At 36.8% G+C, this 20,526-nt stretch overlaps 1 protein-coding gene across 1 annotated transcript in view; it reads right to left on the bottom strand.

Annotated features, from left to right (window-relative positions):
* SEMA3A (semaphorin 3A) overlaps positions 1–20,526 on the bottom strand; it is a 170,990-nt gene that overhangs the window by 44,684 nt on the left and 105,780 nt on the right. Inside the window, exon 6 of the mRNA XM_048934056.1 lies at positions 18,418–18,537. Within this exon, the coding sequence (XP_048790013.1) occupies positions 18,418–18,537 (120 nt within the window). The remainder of the gene's footprint in view (positions 1–18,417; positions 18,538–20,526) is intronic.

Here is a 20,526-nt window from a genome sequence, read left to right as displayed (position 1 = left end):
GTGAAGAAAAGTGAATGCAAAAGTTCAGTAAAATTATAGCCTAATTCTCAACATAAATTAGATTTCTCACAAAACAATGGTTATGATCTACCCACCCTATTTAGTTTAAAATAGGTGATTATTATCTCTGTACAGAACAGCAACCAAAATTAACACCTCTTTTCCATTGCTGACTATGTATTGAGGTGTTATATATCTGTCAACACCGTTAATTTTAAACTGTTGTACTTGTTCCCCACAGAAAATAATTGGGAAACTGAGAAAACTACTGTCCTTCACAGAACAGAAAGATTTGCAGCATATTGTCTTCATGTACAAATAATTTGATTTGACTTTTCTGCATCTCCTAGCTTCCCTGCTGAAAAAATAAGTTAGATGATGTAATAAGAAAAAATGATGAGATTTTCAGCTAAAAACTTGTTTCTTCCCTCTCAGTCATTTTTCTTTTCTTAATGTTGATATTTGGAAATTAAAATACCAGAAAGCCTGTGTCTTAACTGTGTAACCATCTTCAGAGCTCTGGCTTATTAACAATAACTATAGTCTTTATGTAAAGAAATGATACAGTACAGGACGAAGTGGAGCATGAAGACAATGAAGAAAAAACGATTTTTCTAATTTGAGTGTCACACACTTTGGCAGTCAGAGTATTGCAATGGCTCTGTCTTTTGTAAAATCTGAGGATTCACCAGTAGAGCACAAGTCACTGTGGATGCCCGAGCAGCTTAAGGTAGATGTCCCAAACTGAAGACAACAAACCTGTTTCATTGCATTCATTACTTTCTCAGGCCTTCTTAAATATTGCAAGATATTAATTAATATTTATTAATTAATATTAAATAATTTTTTTTAATTTTATTTTTAAAAAATAAAAATTAATATGTGATTAAGTCTTGATGCAAAAATCTTTCTCTTCCTAACTTGGAAATTAGAAGTTGCAGGAAAGTGTTCTGAGGGCTCAGGGAGCATGCTGCTGCATTATCAGCCTAGCTCCTAGCACAGGATGATGCAGGAGCCAAGTTGTAGAATCATAGAATCATTTGAGTTGGAAAGGACACTTAAAGGTCATATGGTCCAGCTCCCTTGCAATGAATAGGGACACCTACAGCTAGTTCAGGATGTTCAGAGCTCCATCCAGCTTGACCTTGAGTGTCTCCAAAGGACATGTAATCTACCACATCTCTGGGCAACCTGTTCCAATGCTTCACCACCCTTAATGTAAAAAACTTTTTCATTATATCCAACGTAAATCTCCTTCTTTTCATTTGAAACTATTTCTCTTGTTCTGTCACAGCAGACCCTACTAATGAGTCTGTCCTCCTCTTTTTTATAGCCATCTTTCAGATTTTGAAAGGCCACTCTCATGTCTCCCCAGAACCCCAGATCTCTCAGACTGTCATAGGGGAGGTGTTTCATTCCTTCGATCATTTTTGTGACCCTCCTCTGGATGTTCACTCTGGTGAGGAATAGCTGGGAATTAACAAGGCAACCACATTTCACTGAAGGGAAAGTTGGACAGCCATCATCAGCACAACTGGCAAAGCATGAAACCTTAAACTGAACACCAGAAACTTGACAAGTATGTCTTTAGCCTCTGTATGTCTCCTTGGGCTTAAACTCTCAAAATGTCAGTTCTGCGCACTGCTCTACTCTGCTGCCAGCAGCACCATTCATCCACATATATATTTCTTTATTTTTCTGTCTACATCTTGAACCCCTATGGGTTGACATGGCCCCTATGTCAAAAATAATCTATTTTCGAAATAGGAAGAAAACATCCAGAATTTGTACTGCCAGGTTCAATTTGAAGTGTGAGAAAGGGATCTTGTAACTATAAAAGCAATCTCTTCCCAGATGTCATTTCAAAAAACTAGACAGGACTCTGCCATCATCTCCTCTCACAGTGAGGGACAATCAGTCATCAGGAAATGATCCTCAGCCTGAGCCAGTTCTGAGGCAGTAATCCAGCAGAGAACGTTCCTGTATCCATTTCCTACCTTTCCAATCTCCTACAATTTGATTTCTTAGTTAAATTCTTTAGATGTGACCACAGAACTAAGGTCATTTTTGTCAAACTATGAAAAAGATTTTGTTGTTATAACTAACTTTCACAGCTAGTGCAAAGCAACTTGCCATAAAATCCTTTACCGTAAGATTAATGAGGCATGGCAGCAAAGACTGGAAGAAGGACTGGGTGAATGACTGTTTTTAATTGATCTGTCAGTGCAGCATAGCAATGTGAAATGCAGCAAGGCGTCTGTAAGCGGAAGCAAAACCCCTCAGCACAATCTGAGGTATTCAGTGTGATAACATCACTTATGACAACCTTTTTCAGTAGTCATGTGAGTAAAATAAGTGATTCCAGTTTAGCTTCAGTCAACATAAGGAATTAACGGCATGTATACTGTTGTAATGTACTAATTTATCAATGACATGAAACTTAGATCTATTATCAAAGTAAACAAACAACAAACAAAAACAACAAATGAACAAATAAGACAAAATGTTTGATAGTGCATGTGTGCTTAAAACCACGGAGATGTTTGAAATAGCAAGGATATGCAAAGGATATGCACTCGCACTGCTTTGTAAGAAAATTGCTCTCTTCAAATTCTGTTTGACTGGTACATACTTTTGTACTTTTATTCCATAAAAGTAAACTCTCTCTCTGTTGTTTTGTTTTGTTGCTTTTTTTTTTTTTTTAATTTCCTGACTGCATTTCAGAAACATTTGATGCAATTACTGTAATTTGTAAAAATGAAAACCTTCTTGGTGTGAAATTGTATCAGTCTCACAATTTCAGTATTTTTACAGACAGTGAGGGAAGAATTACAGCACACATGTTTGTGATACATAAACAGCAGGGAGAAGAATTAGCAGGAAGCTTAGCAAAAGTATTTAAATAGTAATAAAAGAATGAAATGTAGGAAAAGATACTCAGTAATGAACAGGAAACTGTGGAATATGTTTAAGTAATGGTTTCTACCAGTAGAGGTCTGGCAAAAAAAAACCCAAGCCATTAAAGTGCAAAAGTATGTCAAATGTGGAGCAGAACTGAGTATTAGCAATGTCAAGCCATTTTACAGCCTTGAGATGATTCACTAGTTCATGGAAAATGGTTTTGCACCTTTCCCTCTCATGAAGCTTTTTCTGCCTTTAGCATGAGCTCCTTCAGAGAAGCAAAAGAATAGTAAACAGAGGTTGAAGGAATGAGTGAGCGATGAGAGCTGTGTGCCGTGACTGAGCTTTCATAGCATGTAAAACACTATCACGGATATCAGGAAATACAAAATACAAAAAACAAACAACAATAACTAAAGATAACAACCTAAAATATTTTTGTTTACTAGCTTGTTCATTTGGTTGGTTATTCATATGTGGGAATTACCACTGTGCTTTTAAGACCTGTAATCATGTGTAAAATGCAGATAGTGGCAGTTCTACTGGATGTACTACCACAATACTGAGCCATCACTTCCATACATGAGAAGAATACAGGTAATTATGAACAAGGTCTCCTATATTTTCTTCCCTTTTTTCCATCGTATTTGGAACTTATAATTTTTTCTAAGATGCAAGCATAGGTCTTTATATGTATGTTTATACATTTGTACTGGACACTACAAACCATTGGTTTTAATACATGCTTGCATGTACAGATCCATATGAGTTTTGAAGCTTGTCTATCAGATGTATAAGCCACCTGTCTTATTGTAAGAGTCACTGAAAGTAAATGAGAAACCAAGAATTCATGCATTTGACAAAAGACAGTTTCCCTCTGTTTCCTTCAGCATAACTTACATATTGATGATAATCTGTTATTTTATTTGACTGTTTTCCTCAGTTTTGTACATCCTGTATTCAATGCATAAAATTAATAAGAGACACTCAGTTGTCTGCTGTAAACATTACATTTGTCCCTGTTCAAATTCCCAGTCTTTAAAAACTTATTATTTTCTATTGTGGGCTCTATGAAACTTGAATTCTGCATCTCATGTCTTTATTCTCCATTGCCTTCTGCTTGCAACATTTGCCATCAGCTTCCAGCATTAAAAATAATGTTTTGTTTTATTTTTCTTATTGGTAACTCATGTTATCTCCAGGAAAAATCCCTCATAAATTTAACACCCAGTGTTTTCTGCCTACTTTTCTTTCAAGTTCCAGGGTTTAAGAAGTTTGAATTGTAGCTACAATGTTTCCGTGCATGAGCGCTTCCCACTGCACAAATACTTAAAGTCTGCAGAGGGCCTAGTTTAATCTCATTGCCATCAATGGAACACTAAATATTTACCAGACAACTTGAATTTTACTGAAAAAGCAATAAAATAATAAACACCAATTTTCAGATATATGGCTATGTTTACAGATAACATATTGCAACTGAATGCTTTCAAATATTTCATAAGGGCAAAATGTGAAACATGTTTTTTTAAATAACTTTTTTTTTCTATTTTCATGAACATCAATCTGAAAAAAAGATCTTGGTCCCTCAAAATTTGTCTGGTTTCTTCTTTATCTAATTTATCTAATAAAACCTTTCTGCAAATCTTGCTGCATTTATCTGAACAGAAATTTTTATGTACCATCAGGAAAGGAAATGTATACATACAATGTTAAAAATATTTTTTCCATAATCCAGGAAACTAATGAAAATATGGGGCAACCTATTTCTTTAAAATGTAAGTCAGAAGGTGAACTATTTTTTTCATTGTTTACTTAGTTTGCTTGTGGAAGCTCTTAATAGCCCAGGAACATCAAATTTTGCTTGATACTATAAAGGAAACAGTAGTTCCAAAGTTTTAGAGAATAACAATGTCAAAACTTGATAATGCAGGAAATCTCATCTTTCTAACACATGAAGTATTCAGCTTATATCAATAAAGCTTTTAGTACTGAGACAAAAAGTGTTCAAAAAGAGTCTATTTTTGGTGGCTTAGTCTCAGACAGGCTTTTGGATAGTGAAACTTTCAGAGAACAGTGTTGCTTTTAAGATTCTTAACCACTGTGCTATCACATTTCAATAACACAGTCCTTTTTTTTGTTTACTAACACATTCACTTTTTCTGAGTGTTAGTTATTAGCTGGCAGATTGGTTTTTAGAACTCAACTTTTTTTCTTCTTTCTTTTTTGTTGCATAGCATGCAAAATGACATAACTTACATGCTTATTAGAGAATGAAATCTGATAGACATCTACCCAGAAAGTGTGTATTGATATACACCCATGTAATCCTATAAATGAGCCAAGGGATGGGGTACATTTGACACCACTTTGAAACCTAAAAGCTAGATGCTGAAGCCTGAGCTAAGTAATATACGATGCTCTACAGCTGACTATGAAAAAAATCCAATTTAGCATTGCTGTAAAATAGTCTATTCATGATCTACTGCTCTGACAAAAAAAAAAATTAGACATCAAATGAGAATCCATTTGTCAAGTCTTTTCTTTCTGATTTGTCCATCATTCGTTCTGTGAATGAGGAATTTGGGTCTGCTTTATTTTATTTATTTGCTCAAACATGCTACCTTTACAGGTGAAAAAACAGTATTCCATTTGTCTCTCCCATTTGTCCTTCTCCCCTCCTGTTCTCTCTTCTTTACACTGTCATGAATAAGGCTGTAAGGGCTAAATTATGCTGATGGTGACATCTGTTCCACCCTTTTGTTTCACAGGTGTTGCCTGGTAGAACCCGGAGAGGAACCCAGTGAAGTGGTTTAAGCAGAACTGGAATGGAATCTGTCCTGGACACACTGGGTTTGCAGGGCTAAGCAAAGAAAAATTGCTAAAAGCTGTTGTATCAATTAAAATACTGAAAAAAGATGAAAACTGATCTGCTGGGAATGATCTGCCAAACTGAAATATACAGTTTTGTAACCAGGTGTTTTTGCTGCTCTTCTATTGACAGGTTATAAAAATATCTAAAAGTCTTACAGTTACAGCACAGAAGGGTCTTCTAGATGTAAAATTTGATCCAGGGTGGTATTTAATAAATAATTAGTCTGCAATGAATTAACAAATCTGAATTTAATTACAATAGATCCTTCAGCTACATTTCTCAATCTTGCATGCTGTGTCTGTCTGATCACAAAAGTATTAGGCCATGTCCTACTCTAGTACAGACAGTAGCCATAAATGCTAAATACAGTAGAAGAATACATCCTTGAGAATTGAGCTTAATATTAGCCTTGCTGCTCCTTGCTAGTGTGACTTTTGAATTGTGTTCTTGAATTATCTGAATGTATTATCATTTTAAAATACATTGATGTTTCCACTTTGCTGTAAAAATAGTATTTTAATACAAGACAGTACTTAGGAATCTAATACCAGCCATCAGTTTGATATCAGCCATGACATTATTTAATTTTCAGAATCACAGAGGTTAAAGCTCACTGAACTATAAACAGTTGGAAACATGGAGTGTAATCCCAAGGCACAGCTCTGCACAAGCTGTAATTTAAATCATATTGCATGCTAAGCTGAAAAGGCAGTGCAGGTCCCAGAGGGCATGAATAAATCTGCAGTCACTGATTTGCCACACACATTTGTGCTGGGATACAGTAACTGTGCAAATGTGATGTCTTCCTTTAGTGCAGAGGACCTGTCATCTACTGAGATTTGTAATTAAATAACCCAAAGAACAAAAGCAATTACTTAACCTTACAAGCATTCAGACTGGAATTTACACAGTTTCATGAACAAAGAGAAGGGGAAGTTGTGGAGACGGAGAGAAAGGGAGGCTTTGAGTCTGCAACATAATTCAGATGTGTCTAATGCTAGTTGAGGTTTTAATGTATAGACCAGGTATTCAAATACCTGACTTACTTTGAACTATGAATTCCTTCATCACAAATTCCACTCTGAAGTGGATGTTTGCCCGTTTAAAGAGCCAATTATGTTACCGCTGGCTACATGCCACATCAGGTGCTGGCTTTGAGCAATCAGTTGTGTTAATTGCAAGCAACACTGAATGCCTTCTGGGACAAGAAATTCATGGTTCAGGAATGTTGGTGTAAAGGAGTTAGGTTCAGCCCATTACTAAGAACAAATCATCAAGTCTACGTGAGCTGCAAAGTAACACTCATGGTTTTATGGAATGGAGGAAAGAGGTTGGAACACACTCAGGTGCTGTTTCCTCTTACAGAATCATAGAATCATTTAATCTTGTGAGCTGGAAAGGACCCTTTAAGGTCATATGATCCAACTCCAATTCACTGAACAGGGAAATCTACAGCTAGATCTGGTTACTCAGAGCCTGATCCAGTCTGACCTTGAACATCTTCAAGGATAGAGCTTCCACCATTTGCTCTGCTAAATGTGCAGGGCAGCTCAGTTACTTGATGGATTTGTGGTGGAGCCCTTCAGCTTCTCATCCCAGCTTCTTTCTCTCTCTGGTTAGTTCTATTATGTTTTCTGAACTATGCAAACAGAGCCAAGATACTGGGAGAAGAGAATACTACATCATAAATATGGTGTCCTCCGCATGTACTGGCATTAGCCTTTTCCATTTGCATACTGGGAAAATAATAATAAAAATGTATATTTTTACAGTGATGTAGAGAAAATATTCTAAAAGCATTAAAAACAGCAAATGACTAATTAATTTTAAGAAGCAGATTTGTATAAAAATAGATATTGAAGAAATAACGTATATTGTGAATGACATGAACTGAGCACTGCAGTGAGCAGAAATTAGCAGATTTTTCTTGGATGCAGTGTAGATATTTTACTTCATTATCAGGTAAATATCTGGAATGTGGCATTTTTGTAGTATCTAACTTTTGTCTTCATACATGAATAATAGATTTTAATTAGTCTCTCAATTCACAGGAGTTGATTTCTGATATGCCTGTTTGTGAGTTGCAGAACCAGCTCAATTTAAAAGAAACCTGCCCAAACACTGGAGGTGATAAATGAGCCTTGGATAGAATCAGTGGACATAAAGAGAGTTTATATGTGGCAGAGATGGGGAAGAATTGGTACAAACCTCAAAGTCTGCAGGTGCCTAGAAACAGTATGGAGACTCAGGAAGTGTTTCTAATAGTCTTTAAAGGCTCAATCCCCAAACTCCAACAAGATTGTATAAAGAAAACTTCTCAAAACAAAGCCATCTTATTTCTCCTTTTAACACAGACTCTGCCAGGCAAACACTTTGGTCTGAAGCTGTGAATTTCATTAAATTCAATGCAACTTGCTTAGTGCTCTCCATTCTTGTATGGCTGAAACCTCTAATTCTCCACCTTCCCCCCCCCCCCCCCCCCCCCCGCGGCAGCCAGCGTGCTCCAGTCACATCACACTTAACCTTTGCCTTGGCTTCTCAAAAAAGAATTTGTTTCACTCTATTCACAGCTTCAACAGTTTGGCAAACTGCACTTGAGTGCCGCACTGGGCCTTTATATTGAACACACTAATCTGATTGTTTTTCCACTCTACAAACTTTGGGTCAACAATCAAGCTGCTGCCAGAAACTAATTAATTTGCAAACAGGCCCCATTTTCACAGGGGGAGAGCTTTTGAAACCTATGTCAGCAGAGCTGGTCACACCATGGTGACATGCATTGTCATGGCATCCACTTTTCTGGGTAATTCTCCTCACTAATTTTTCACCACACACATGAACTCAAATTACCCAGTCAACAGTAAATTTCTATTGAATGCCCACCAAACTCTAAATGTGCTGTCCTGAGAAGAGGAAATTGGTATTGACAGGGTCAACACTCATTAAATTGATGGCTAGAGCAGAAGGGAAGAAAAGGCACAAGAACGTACAAAAAACATCAGATGTGTGTCATATCTCAATGAAGAGGGCTGTAACAGACCCCTTCCCACTTTGTTGAAATCACTTAGTATTCTGCGGTGTGATTCCCTACCAGCAGATTTCTGCTTAACTTTTCTTGAATAATTGGCTGGTTATTTGTTAACAAGAAAGAAGGCAGAATTTGGTACCTGAAAGTCACTACTTTTCAAGCATCAGAGAAGTGGTGAGCCCTCACAGAGATCTCAGAGCTCCTGGGAAATCCAGCTGAGTTTGCAAGGTCTACAGTACACATGTAGTGCCTTTGGCATCAGGCCACCTTAATCTGATTTACATCTTTATAAAAATAATACTTACAAAGAAAACCAGATTGTGTAACTAGAAGTGAGGCCTAGCCAAAAAGCAAAACAAAGTGCAGTTGTAGAACCTGAACATTACACCTGTTTCAGATAAATTATCTTTCCTATTTTATTTTTCAATTTTCCTATCGAAATTCGTCTCCAGGGTAAGAATTTTCAATAACACTTACTGACAATTAACTGGAGCATGAAGGTAACGTGTTTATATTTATGCATATATGTATAGACCTTTTATGTGTAGATACACATGCATGGTCCTTTTAATATTTATTCACTGAAAGAAGTACACAATGTGCCCATTCTCAACTGCAGAAATTATCCATTGAAGCTGATACATGTTTATTACGTATGATGTAATAAATATCACATAAATATAATCATATAAATATTATATCATCATATAAATATCATACAATTACCTATAATTTAGCGGAGTGCTGTTAGAGTAGTATGGTTAGGATGCATTTGGACTCAATGACCTTTAAGGTCTTTTCCAACCTGAACAGTTCTATGATACCATGTGTCTATATAAATAAACATTCTTTCATTGTCAGATAAATATAAATAGAAATATAAAAAGAGTAAGTTAAGAGCTGGAAACATACACGAGACCGTTATTCCTGGGGTGCACTCCTGCAGCTGAATTTTTGCACAGCGCCTACATTTGGAGGTGGCAACTGAGACTCAGGTTTGTCATTCTATGTCTGTAACGTGCAACTCAACTGGGTCATTAAATCTTGATTCTGACCACACAAACAAGATCACTCAATTTGTTCAGTACAGCCAGGTACAGACTTATTCGTGTCAAGCCAGACCTAGACAGAGCTTGTTCTGGCTCAGTTATCCAATTTCCTCCTTGGAAAAGTCAGAGAATAGCGGAAGGAAAGGGCAATATTCTTAGGTCTCACCCTGACATGATGCTTACCAGGATTTACTGGATTGTTGACGTGATAGTGTATTCACCAGTAATATAAAAATTACAATTAAAAAAAACCCCAAAAACTATCATTTCTAATATATTACCAACAGATCAATTCAATGTACATGTGTAAGCACATATCCCAAAGCTGGCAATCACTTCCTTTTCTCTGTTTAGAAAGAAACTGCACAATGATCTTTTAGGGACTGAGGTCATATCTCACAGTGCTTGTTTAGAGAGCTATAAATTTCTTTCCTAAAAACTGTACTGTGTAGAGCATAAAAGCTTATCTGGGCTCCTGTGAAAACCATGCTTTGAACTCTGAGCTCTCATTATTTTTTATCATATATGCTCTATAAAGAGGGTGAGTCACAGCATGAGTTACCACAAAACAAGGTTCCTAATCTACACTCCCAGCTATTATTTTTTTGGTGTGAATAATAAGACTGACCAAGCTAACACTCATAAATGAGAACATGGTTAACCATAAGACATACACATATCCTAAATCAGGTGTTGCTGAACTAATTTGTATCCTAACTTCATCAAGCATACTGTGGCTATTATACAAACCAATATGTTTACTGATGCAAGTATTTTTCTGTAGTTCATATTCTCTAGAGTGTCAGGAAGTTCTCAGAATGTGTGATCAGAACCATGGGGATGTCCTCTTTTGTTTTTCTTTCCTACTCTCTGAATCCACTCTAGCCTCAAAACTCATCTTTAGGCTTTATCTATTTTTCATACCTAAATGAAACAAAATCTCATTCATAGCACTTAAGGTGAATGAAAAAAAAAGATGCAATCATTGACAATAGCAAGAGGGAGGGGAGGGAAGGAGAGGAAAGTGGAGGACAGGAGGGGAGGGGAAGGGAGAGGCAGGAAGGAGGAGGGAGGAAGAAGGAGGGGGAGGGGGGAGAGAGGAGAGAGGAGAGGAGGGGAGAGGAGGAGAGTAGGAAATATTTTGCTAGGAGTGTTTAAAATAATTTTGTTCAGGTGACTTTTTGGGAGTGATTTTTCTGATTCTTTTTACCTTCACGATCTTTCTCACATCCAGACGCAGTGTAAAGCAACTATGCATTCTTTAATTGCTACTTGGCTTTCAGTTTCCAAATTAGAGCCTGTTATTTACTTTGTATAAGGATACAGGCAGGGGCTATCAGTCAAGATGAATTACTGGATTCACCTACGTTGATACCTTCCAATCAAATACTTGGTTGAGCTTATGGCTCCCTGTGTTGTAACCATTTTAGGTTGAACACCAAGTAATAACAGCAAGAAAGAAGTGCATCTTTGTGCTTCCAGAAATTCAACATTTCTTCCAGGAGAAATAGAATGAGTTATAATAAAATGTATTCAGAAAAGACTTGTTAGCTTGCAATGAGAAAAGTAATTTGAAAATTTTATTCATTCTCTAGAATTTGGATCTAGAAACTTAAGGAAGAAAAAAAGAGTTGTATTCCATTCTGTTCGCATTATTATGCCACCGTCACCATAGTTTCTGAATACCTCCTAGCACTGTGTTAGGTGACATTAGCATTTGTCACACATGGAATTTATCACTGTGTAATTATTTATTGCTATTCTTAGCAAGGAAGCTAAGGGGAATGGGGGTGGGAGGGTGTATTAAGTGAGAAATGAGACTTGCTTATACGTTTTGTTCCTGCAAGGCTTTGAGTTGTTCTTGTCTGCATGAGCAGTGGTGGGAAAATGCTGGGCTTGGTTCCATGCTGCAGCCTGCATGATAGGAGATATCAGCTAACTAATTTGGTTCAAAGATATAAATGCGTACTTTAAATGCAAGATATCCTTGAAAAATAAACCTCACTGTTTTCACTGGTAAGATTGTTTAAATATTTCCTTGTATATCTATGTGAACACAGACTGGAGTCTATTTACTTCAGTTTCTCACAGTGTCAGACAAAAATACTATCTGAGAGCACATAAACTGTTATTAAAGTTCCTCTTCAAACCTGCTAGGCTGCCCCACTGACTACAGATTTGAAAATTAAATTTGCTCATATCCAACTTGTATCCAACTTTTTCAAAGGTCCTTCATTTAAATAGTTCTTTTCTTGATATATTGTGTTTATAGCATCCACCACCTCTTTTCTCCAAGAACATCTCAGATAAATTTTAGAAAATAGCCTTCCTAGAGTAAACTAGGATGGTTTAGTCCCATCTGTGCTGGAAGGTTATCCATTTTCTGTCTGCTTACCTTTGCTGGCATGTATTATCGCTTTCTGTATGTCTGGATTGCTAATGTGTAGGAGGTGGGCTGGAAAGTGGGAAACTAGGAAGGCATTTAGGGAGCAAGGAGAGGCACATAAGAGAGGGATGTGAGTACATACGGATGGATGGAAAAAGAGTATGATTTGGCTGATCAAATTAGAATTATAGATCAAGAATGCAGTAAATGAAAGTGTATAAGCCTCAAAAGAGTAGCTGGAAGAGAATAAAGGCTCGATGCATTTACTACATCCTTATTAGATAGGAAAATATAAACAAATTGAAATCTTGTTCTCCTCTTGCAATTCATATATAATCAAAATTAGGTGTGTAAGTTGCCAGTGCTGGGACATCCTACAAAATGCCATAAACAGAAACAACATACAGTGATAGCTAAGGTTCTGTATTAACGCCAAGAGAGTATCAAACCCTTATTTCCAAAAATGGAGCCTGTGAAATTTAAGAGAGCATTTTTATTGAACAGCCACTCAGCTTCTATAATTCTCAGCTGTTTATGTAACTGTAAAATAAAGATTATCAAGGACAATAACCCCAGGGGAGTAAGTACAACTGCTACCCCATTTTAAAAATTAAGCCATGGAAAGTATGATAAAATAACATTATAGAGCAGATTTAAATCCACAGAAAGCAAGGAAATTCCACACTATGGCTGGAAATCCATCCGGACTGTCTGCCTTAACTTTGCTGTTCCCTCACTATTTGGAGTGTAAATCACATTCATAATACTACCTTAATGTGGATTTTGTGATTTCATTTCCTCTCAAACTTTGTGCATCCCAAGTTTGTTTTGATTTTAAAATAAATGTTTATGGTCATTCATTTTATGAAATGTTAACAATTTAAGGCCAGATCCCCCATGCTTGAGTAAAATAAAATTAGGGTGGCTTAAAGCTTTCCTTCCATTTCCCTAAACCTCAACTTCAGTGCATTGCTTAGAATTTGCTTTGGTACACTGCACCACCATTTCTGCTTTCTTGCCTCTAGCCGTGCCCTCAGCCCTTGCATGAATGCTTCTTAAGCTTAAGAGAAGGGAGTGAAAGATGTACAGCAAACTCTCCATTTAGCTCTCAGACGAACTCCCTAGTATCAGGGGAAGCTACTCCAGCCTGCACATGACTCCTACTCATCTTGTGTTATTACCGAAACAGTTCACAAAAGCAGGATCTGATCTACACTTCCTTGAAATAACATTGGTTTCTGATGGGTCTGAACTATACAAGGTAATGGCACATCTAAAGAAAAGCATGCTTTTTGTCTGTCGGCAGAACTCTGTGGGAAATAACATCAAAGCTATTAGTCCTATAGTAAAGGTGAACATGTGATTTGTTTGTTTGTTTGTTTTTTTAATTTCAAGACGTTTTTAGAGAGTCCAAATGTATTCTTAATCCTCACTGAGACCAGCCCAGACTGTCAAAGCTTTTTTGTGCAGAGAAATACTATGCACTTGCACAAGGAGCCAGTAATGTCCATGCACATGGCTTACGACAAAATGCATGATTTGGTGTGGGGCACTGAACAGTGGTTTTTCATACCAAGTTGACTTCCCTGAGTATGGACATATTTTACTGTGTTTTTGCAAATGCCTGCATGTCACTTCTGGCTAACTCTGTATCAATAATTAAATATACACTGCTACAGTGACTGATGCATTGTTCTCTACCTTCTAGATGAATGCCCTGACTACACAGCTATAGAATCAGTCTCCCTTGCTTTATTCGGTTTGGTGACTATTTAATTTTTTATGCAAAATGAAATGTCTTTAGAAGCCTGACAGCATTTAAAATTTTTAAAAGACTTAAAAATATTTAAAAGCTGCTGGCCAGCACCTTCCCTTGGGCTGTGCACAGTTCAAACCGCTCTTCCCAGTAGCAATAGTCTTATTATGAGAGGTGGAACATCTTCAACACGTGATTCTGTAATCTCTGTAGAAACTGTGTTCATACTTTAATCCAAAAACTTCTTGTGTATTGTTGTTCAATTCCAGATGAGATTTAAATTCTAGGAAAAACTCATGCACAAGTGTTCCCTTCATTCCATTTTTGTTACCAAGAAGCTGTGTTCTCTGCACTCTGACCTTAGGTTTAATACAGGGAAAGCAATTTCAAATCTCTGTTTTGAACAAAGTAAACACAAGCAAGAACTTTGCTGCGTCGCTGGCCTGAGGATAATGGATTGATGTTCAACAAGATCAAGTGCCAGGTCCTGCACTTTGGCCACAACAACTCCAGGTAACACTACAGGCATGGGACAGAGTGGCTGAAAGATTGTATGGAAGAAATGGACCTGGGGGTGTTGGTTGGTGCTCAGCTGAATATGAGCTAACAGTGTGCCCATGTGGCCAAGAAAACCAATGGCATCCTGGCTTGTATCAGAAATAGTGTAACCTGAAGGAGCAGAGAAGTGATCATCTCCCTGCACTCAGCTCTGGTGAGGCCACAACATGAGTACTGTGTTCAGTTTTGGGCCCCTCACTACAAGAAAGACATTGAGGCTCTGGAACGTGTCCAGAGAAGGGCAACGAAACTGGTGAGGGGTCTGGAGCACATTCTTATGAAGATCATCTGAGGGAACTGGGAGTGTTTAGTCTGGAGAAGAGGAGGCTCAGGGAGACTGTATAGCATTCTACAACTGCCTGAAGGGAGGTTGTGGTGAGGTGGGGGTTGGCCAATTTTCCCACATGACTAGTGATAGGATTAGAGGAAGTTGTGCTAGAGGAGATTCAGGTTGGATGTGAGGAAATACTTCTCTGAGACAGTGGTCAGGCTCTGAAACAGGCTGCCTAGGGAGGTGGTTGAGTCACTGTCCCTGAAAGTGTACAAGAAGACTGATAACTGGCTGTCTCACCACCTATCTTTTAAGCTTCATGCAGATGAGGAGTTCACATTTTGGTCAGAATTGCAGTCCTTATCAAGTTTTCAGTATCTGTCCATTAGAATAGGGGTTTTTAACCTGAAGATAAGCATATTCTGGACAGTAACTGAAAAAGCAAACCCATCACTACATAGCAATCCATGCTTTTACTAAAAATGTGTAAATGTTTACAAACCTAGGATTCAAAACTAGTTTGTACAAATGTTTAGGAACATTAAGTATACCTCATCCTTCAGCGCAAATGTGTTTTATTAAAAATATACTCACCTTAAATACATGCAATCACAAAACTTTTTAATTGCATTAAAAGATAGACAAATGGCCAAAGTAAGAATAAATATATAAAAATTAAAAAGTCAAATAAAGGCATGTCTGAAGAGTTTGAAATCCAAATGGTTATCATTTTTGGACTTCCTTGCTGGATGCTGAAAGTAGGAGTCCTATGCAGAAAGGCTGCCAGGACATTACCATTGGGAAATTAACAGTAGAGTTTTAGAACCTTTAATAGGAGCACTGTAGTGCAGATTTTAAGTCAAATTTTGCCTCTTAGGAATGTAACTTCATTGACTTGCAAGGGAGAGACAGATTTCAAGAATGTACTTATGGATCATTGTCTATTAAATTATATACAGCTATAAGAATAGATTCTAAAAGCCTTTGTTTGATTCTTGCGTTTTTAAACCAGATAAAACTTATATTTCCATACAGGAAGATAGTTTAAGAACTACACTTAGTGTTGAAAATAATCTTCACTGTGTGCTATGGTAAATACTGCCTTTCTACTTCTATGCTTCTTTTGGATGATATTTAAATTCTGAAGAGTCTGACATTCATCGGTTCTTTACATGCAAATGTCTTCACCTTCCCATCTTGCATAAAGAGGTTGTGGTTTCTACTCTGTCAGATGTAACCTTAGTGCTAATTTGGGAAAAGTAGTTCTCACATTTGGTGCTGAAAGACTGATAACCGAATCCACAAAGGAATGACACATTTTCAGTGATGAAGTACTGGAGCTGTGGACAGTGGCTGTGCTTTTCCAACATACAAATGCTCCTGACTCAGCTGTCATTGTGCAAATCTAGAGCACAAAAGCAGATTTTGCTTGCAGGACCGTATTCTATGTCATCACAACTATCACAATGAAAATGAACATTGCATTACATTGAATATATTTTTACTCTCACAGTTTCCAAGACAGATGGATATATCTGTAACACTGTACTGTAATGTTTTCTGAAGTACAGCTATCTTCTCTATTACTGTAAAAAAAAAAAAACCTAATAAACAATATTGCTGGTTTACTAGGCAAGTATCAACTGACCTGACAGTTGTACGTCTGAGTTATGACTAAACTAAATTTAACAGGAAATAAGTCAGATTCATACAACTCATCATCATAAAAACACACCTGTGTACACACACATACACATATGTGGTTATCTGATACATACATACAGTGTATATATGAGGGCTGCTCTGAAAGTAATGCCTTCTATTTTATTACATTGGTCCACGACATCGGAGGCAAATGTTGGTAGAATGTCCGTGGAGGTTGAATCTTCCCAACAATATTCCATTACATTTTGTTGCCATGCAACAGATGACAGGACAGAGGCAGTCTACCAAAATGGTGTCTGACATAGAAGTACATATGAAGCAAAGGTGTGCCACTGAATTCCTTCATTTCCTACAGAAAATAATTGCACCTATTCATATTCATCAATGCTTGCTGAATGTTTATGGAAACTAAATTATAGGTATGAGCACAGTGAGGCAGTTTTATGTGGCATAAAGGCTTTTGTTCAAGGCTGATGAAAATGTGTTGCTAAAGGTGATGACTATGTTGAAAACCAGTATTTTGTTGCTGAAAATTTTCTCTATGAAGTAGCATTATTGTCCTTTTTGCATTTGTTGTTGTTCCCATAGAAATAAAAAGGAGGCATTACTTTCAGGCTACATGTCTTAAATAGTTTTGTTCATCCAACCTCCAAAAGAACTTTACAATTTTAACCATGAGATTTAGATTGTTTATCATACATAAATCTAATATAATAACTAGTATGAAAGAAAAGTTCCTTACTTTAAATGAAAAGAAACTGTTGTTAAAAAACTGGCTGCTGTTACATACTAAAATGATCACTTTGCACTGAATTAAAGAACCACACAAGAAGACCCAGACATTAGCACAGACATAAGTAATATGGTTAGAAGTGAAAACTATCTAAACACAATTCTTTTCTTTGAATTCAAAAAACAGGAGTGCAAGTCTGACAGATGCAAGTAGCATGTACAGAAAAAGTATCTGAGTCAAGTTTTCAAAATTAAAATATAAATTAACATAGACTACAGCTAGCATTACTGGCCCACTTAAATCAAATGGCAGCTTTTTAAAATGATGAATATTCATTTCCAAAACTCTCATAATCCTGGTGTAAATCCAGTTAAATTAGTGAAAATTTCATAGAATCATAGAATCACAAGATTGGAAAGGACTTACAAGGTCATTTAGTCCAACCGTCCTCCCATTACCATTGCTACCACAAACTACTAAACCATAACTAGTAGCTCCTTGTCCAGACTTCAATAAAATTGGATAGAGAACTCAAACACATTTTAAAGTACATGAAGTCAAAACAAGATTTTCACTGAAGCTATCCCTCTCCTCTCACCCTGTACACATGAACAAGCAGCTACAGGCGTGCTTAGTAATATCCATATAATTTATATTTTTTCTCTTTTTGTCTGCTGAATATTTTGAAATGCAATAACTTGAAATACCCAAGATTCCTTTCATTTTTTCCAACCCACTGACAACTCTGGACTGCTCAGAAAAGTCAGTGGATTCACTCTCTGTTGCACTTGGTGGCCAGTGTCAGATTCCTTTCAATCCAGTAAAAAATTAAAGCTTGTACAGAATTTAGACCTGCCCAAGGCTCTGTAGCTACTTTGTGTTGACGTGTGGCTGATGCCTCCCTAGGCCTTGAGCTTCTGTCCAACTTACGCCCTACAGAAATCAGCTCCTGTGGCTTAATTGTGTTAACTTAGTTTCTGTATATGTTTTAAATTTAATCACACTCCACAAATCTCAATGTAATTAAAACAAAAATTCTTCTTTATAAATCACTTTCGATTAGTTTAACTAGTTTAAGAGAAAATTCTGCTTCAAATAAAGGAGTGTATATGGCACAGATGTTGCTGGAACAAAACTGTGTGCTATTCTTTAATAGCTAGACAAATGTAACTGGATAAATGTACATCTTACATACCATTTAGCCACCGGGAGTCGTGCTGCTCTGTTCTGATTGGATGGTGATGCCCCAGAGTTCGGAAAATGGCAAAGTCTCTGCCCATGAAGTCTGCTGCTGTGCCAGAGTACAATTCTCCATCTGTGGGAGGATGTAACTGTAAGAAACATTTCTCAAATTTCCAGTCATGGTAAGTAGGAGAAAGTTGTCAGTCCTCTGTTTATATTATACTAATGGGAGTAACAAGAAAATTACACAGCAATAAACCATATGCAATTTATTGTCATTGAAAATATATGATTAGACCCACTTTCTCACTGCAGAACTTAACTGTAACCTCTCAAATGAGCTTTTATCCGCCAACTGCAGACACTTTACCAAGATGTATTTGTATACTTAGGCTGGAATAGTGAGAGACTGTACATCTATACCTGGAAGACAGCAACACACAAAAACAAAATACTCCTCAAAATCTATACAGCTATGAAGTTATTCTATTTTGAACATTTGAACAGAAGTTTTGCCTGGAGACCTCCACAATTTTTTTTACCCACACTGCAGGGGTTTTGTCATTCTGTGTTTAGAAGTGGAGAGAGGCTCATTGACTCGCAGTTCAGAAAGTCATCATATCCCTTTGCTTTTTCATGCAGGAACATCTTTTTTTTTTTTTTTTTTTTACTTCTCTGAAAACAGCAAATCCTCTTAAAAAGGGAAGACAGAACATAGTTTTCAGCTTCTGCCACTTTTATAACTGAGACTGGCAAAGTGCAGCAGCTAAGGGAGAGATCAAATGAGATCATCTGCTACTACCTCGACCCCAAGCGTACCACAGTGAACAAGAGGATTAGAAGTCGACCTGTGATACTTCAGCCCATAAATGGCACAAACATAGCCCAGCTGGAAAGGAAACTCATAGTATTAGAGTCACAATGTTCCTCTCTTGAAGTAGCTAGAAGAATTCTGGAGGAGACAAACATAGCTTAAACACAATGGACCAGATCAAGTTAAATACATTCCAACTGGTAGAGAAAATAAAAATAATAAATACATAATAACTAGACTTATAGAAGATATCCAGTATTAAAATAGTAATAATAATAATAATAAGGTATCTATCATGTATTTTTCTAGTATTAATGTTAGAGCTTTCATATGAAATAACCTGAATTCAAATTGGTAGAAATGCTTTCTCAGAACTCTGCCCTTTTATGCCTAAAAAGGAAATGAGATACTCTCTTCTATACTTCTAATATGGAATTAAAGATCATTATTGCTTCTAACTGCTATTTTCAGGCCACCCATTTTAAATGAGTTTCCTGTGAAAAAGAGAAGCTTAAGGATGAAATAACCATTTCTTTAAGCTAAAGTAATACATTTTTCATGGTCATGATGAACTCTATTTTAAAACACAATTTAGGAATTCATTCATCATTTTTAATGGCAATTTTAGATGTTTGCCTGGTAGGACAACCATGTCCAAGCATGCCTATTGGATATCAGTGGCATCTTTTCCCCAGAACATTGATACCATGAAATTATCAGTTGAACTTACTGAGGCTCCGTACCATATGGTAGCCATGAAAGTCAGGAAGGGTGAAAACATGATAGCAGAAAGGCGTGGCATTGAATGAATTCACAGCAGAGATTAGAATAGATCAGTCGTGCCCAGCAGGAGGTGTAATCAGAATTGAAACAGAACAGCATATCCTTAATTAACAATTTATCATTCCTCTATGTCATTTTCAAGTTTTTAAAGGACAATCACTTAATTATAGTGATTATTATGTACAGGGTATGCAGTTAAGTGTTTAAAGAACGTAAAACCTTTTTGCTTGAGAAAATGGCTTTGATGCTGTGCTTAACCTTTCTTTAACCTTATCTTCAACCTTATCTTCATTTGCTTGTCTTCCACTCCCAGGTGAGTTAGGATAAATCAATATACATCAAAGGGGAAGGAAAAAAAAGTAACAACCCCTATTTTACTTACTACTTATAAGGAAATAGAAAGGTCAGTTAAAACAAAAACAACAACAAGATTCAACATTTTATACCTTAAATATGCACATCCTTTGATTTAGAACTATTGATAAACTACTTAAGATTTAATGTGAGGGGGCTAGAGCACAAGTC

This window comes from Lagopus muta, chromosome 1, assembly GCF_023343835.1.
Source record: "Lagopus muta isolate bLagMut1 chromosome 1, bLagMut1 primary, whole genome shotgun sequence".
NCBI classification, from domain to species: Eukaryota; Metazoa; Chordata; class Aves; order Galliformes; family Phasianidae; genus Lagopus; species Lagopus muta.
Note: the sequence above shows the minus strand (reverse complement) of the source record. Positions and strands in the feature narration are given on the sequence as shown.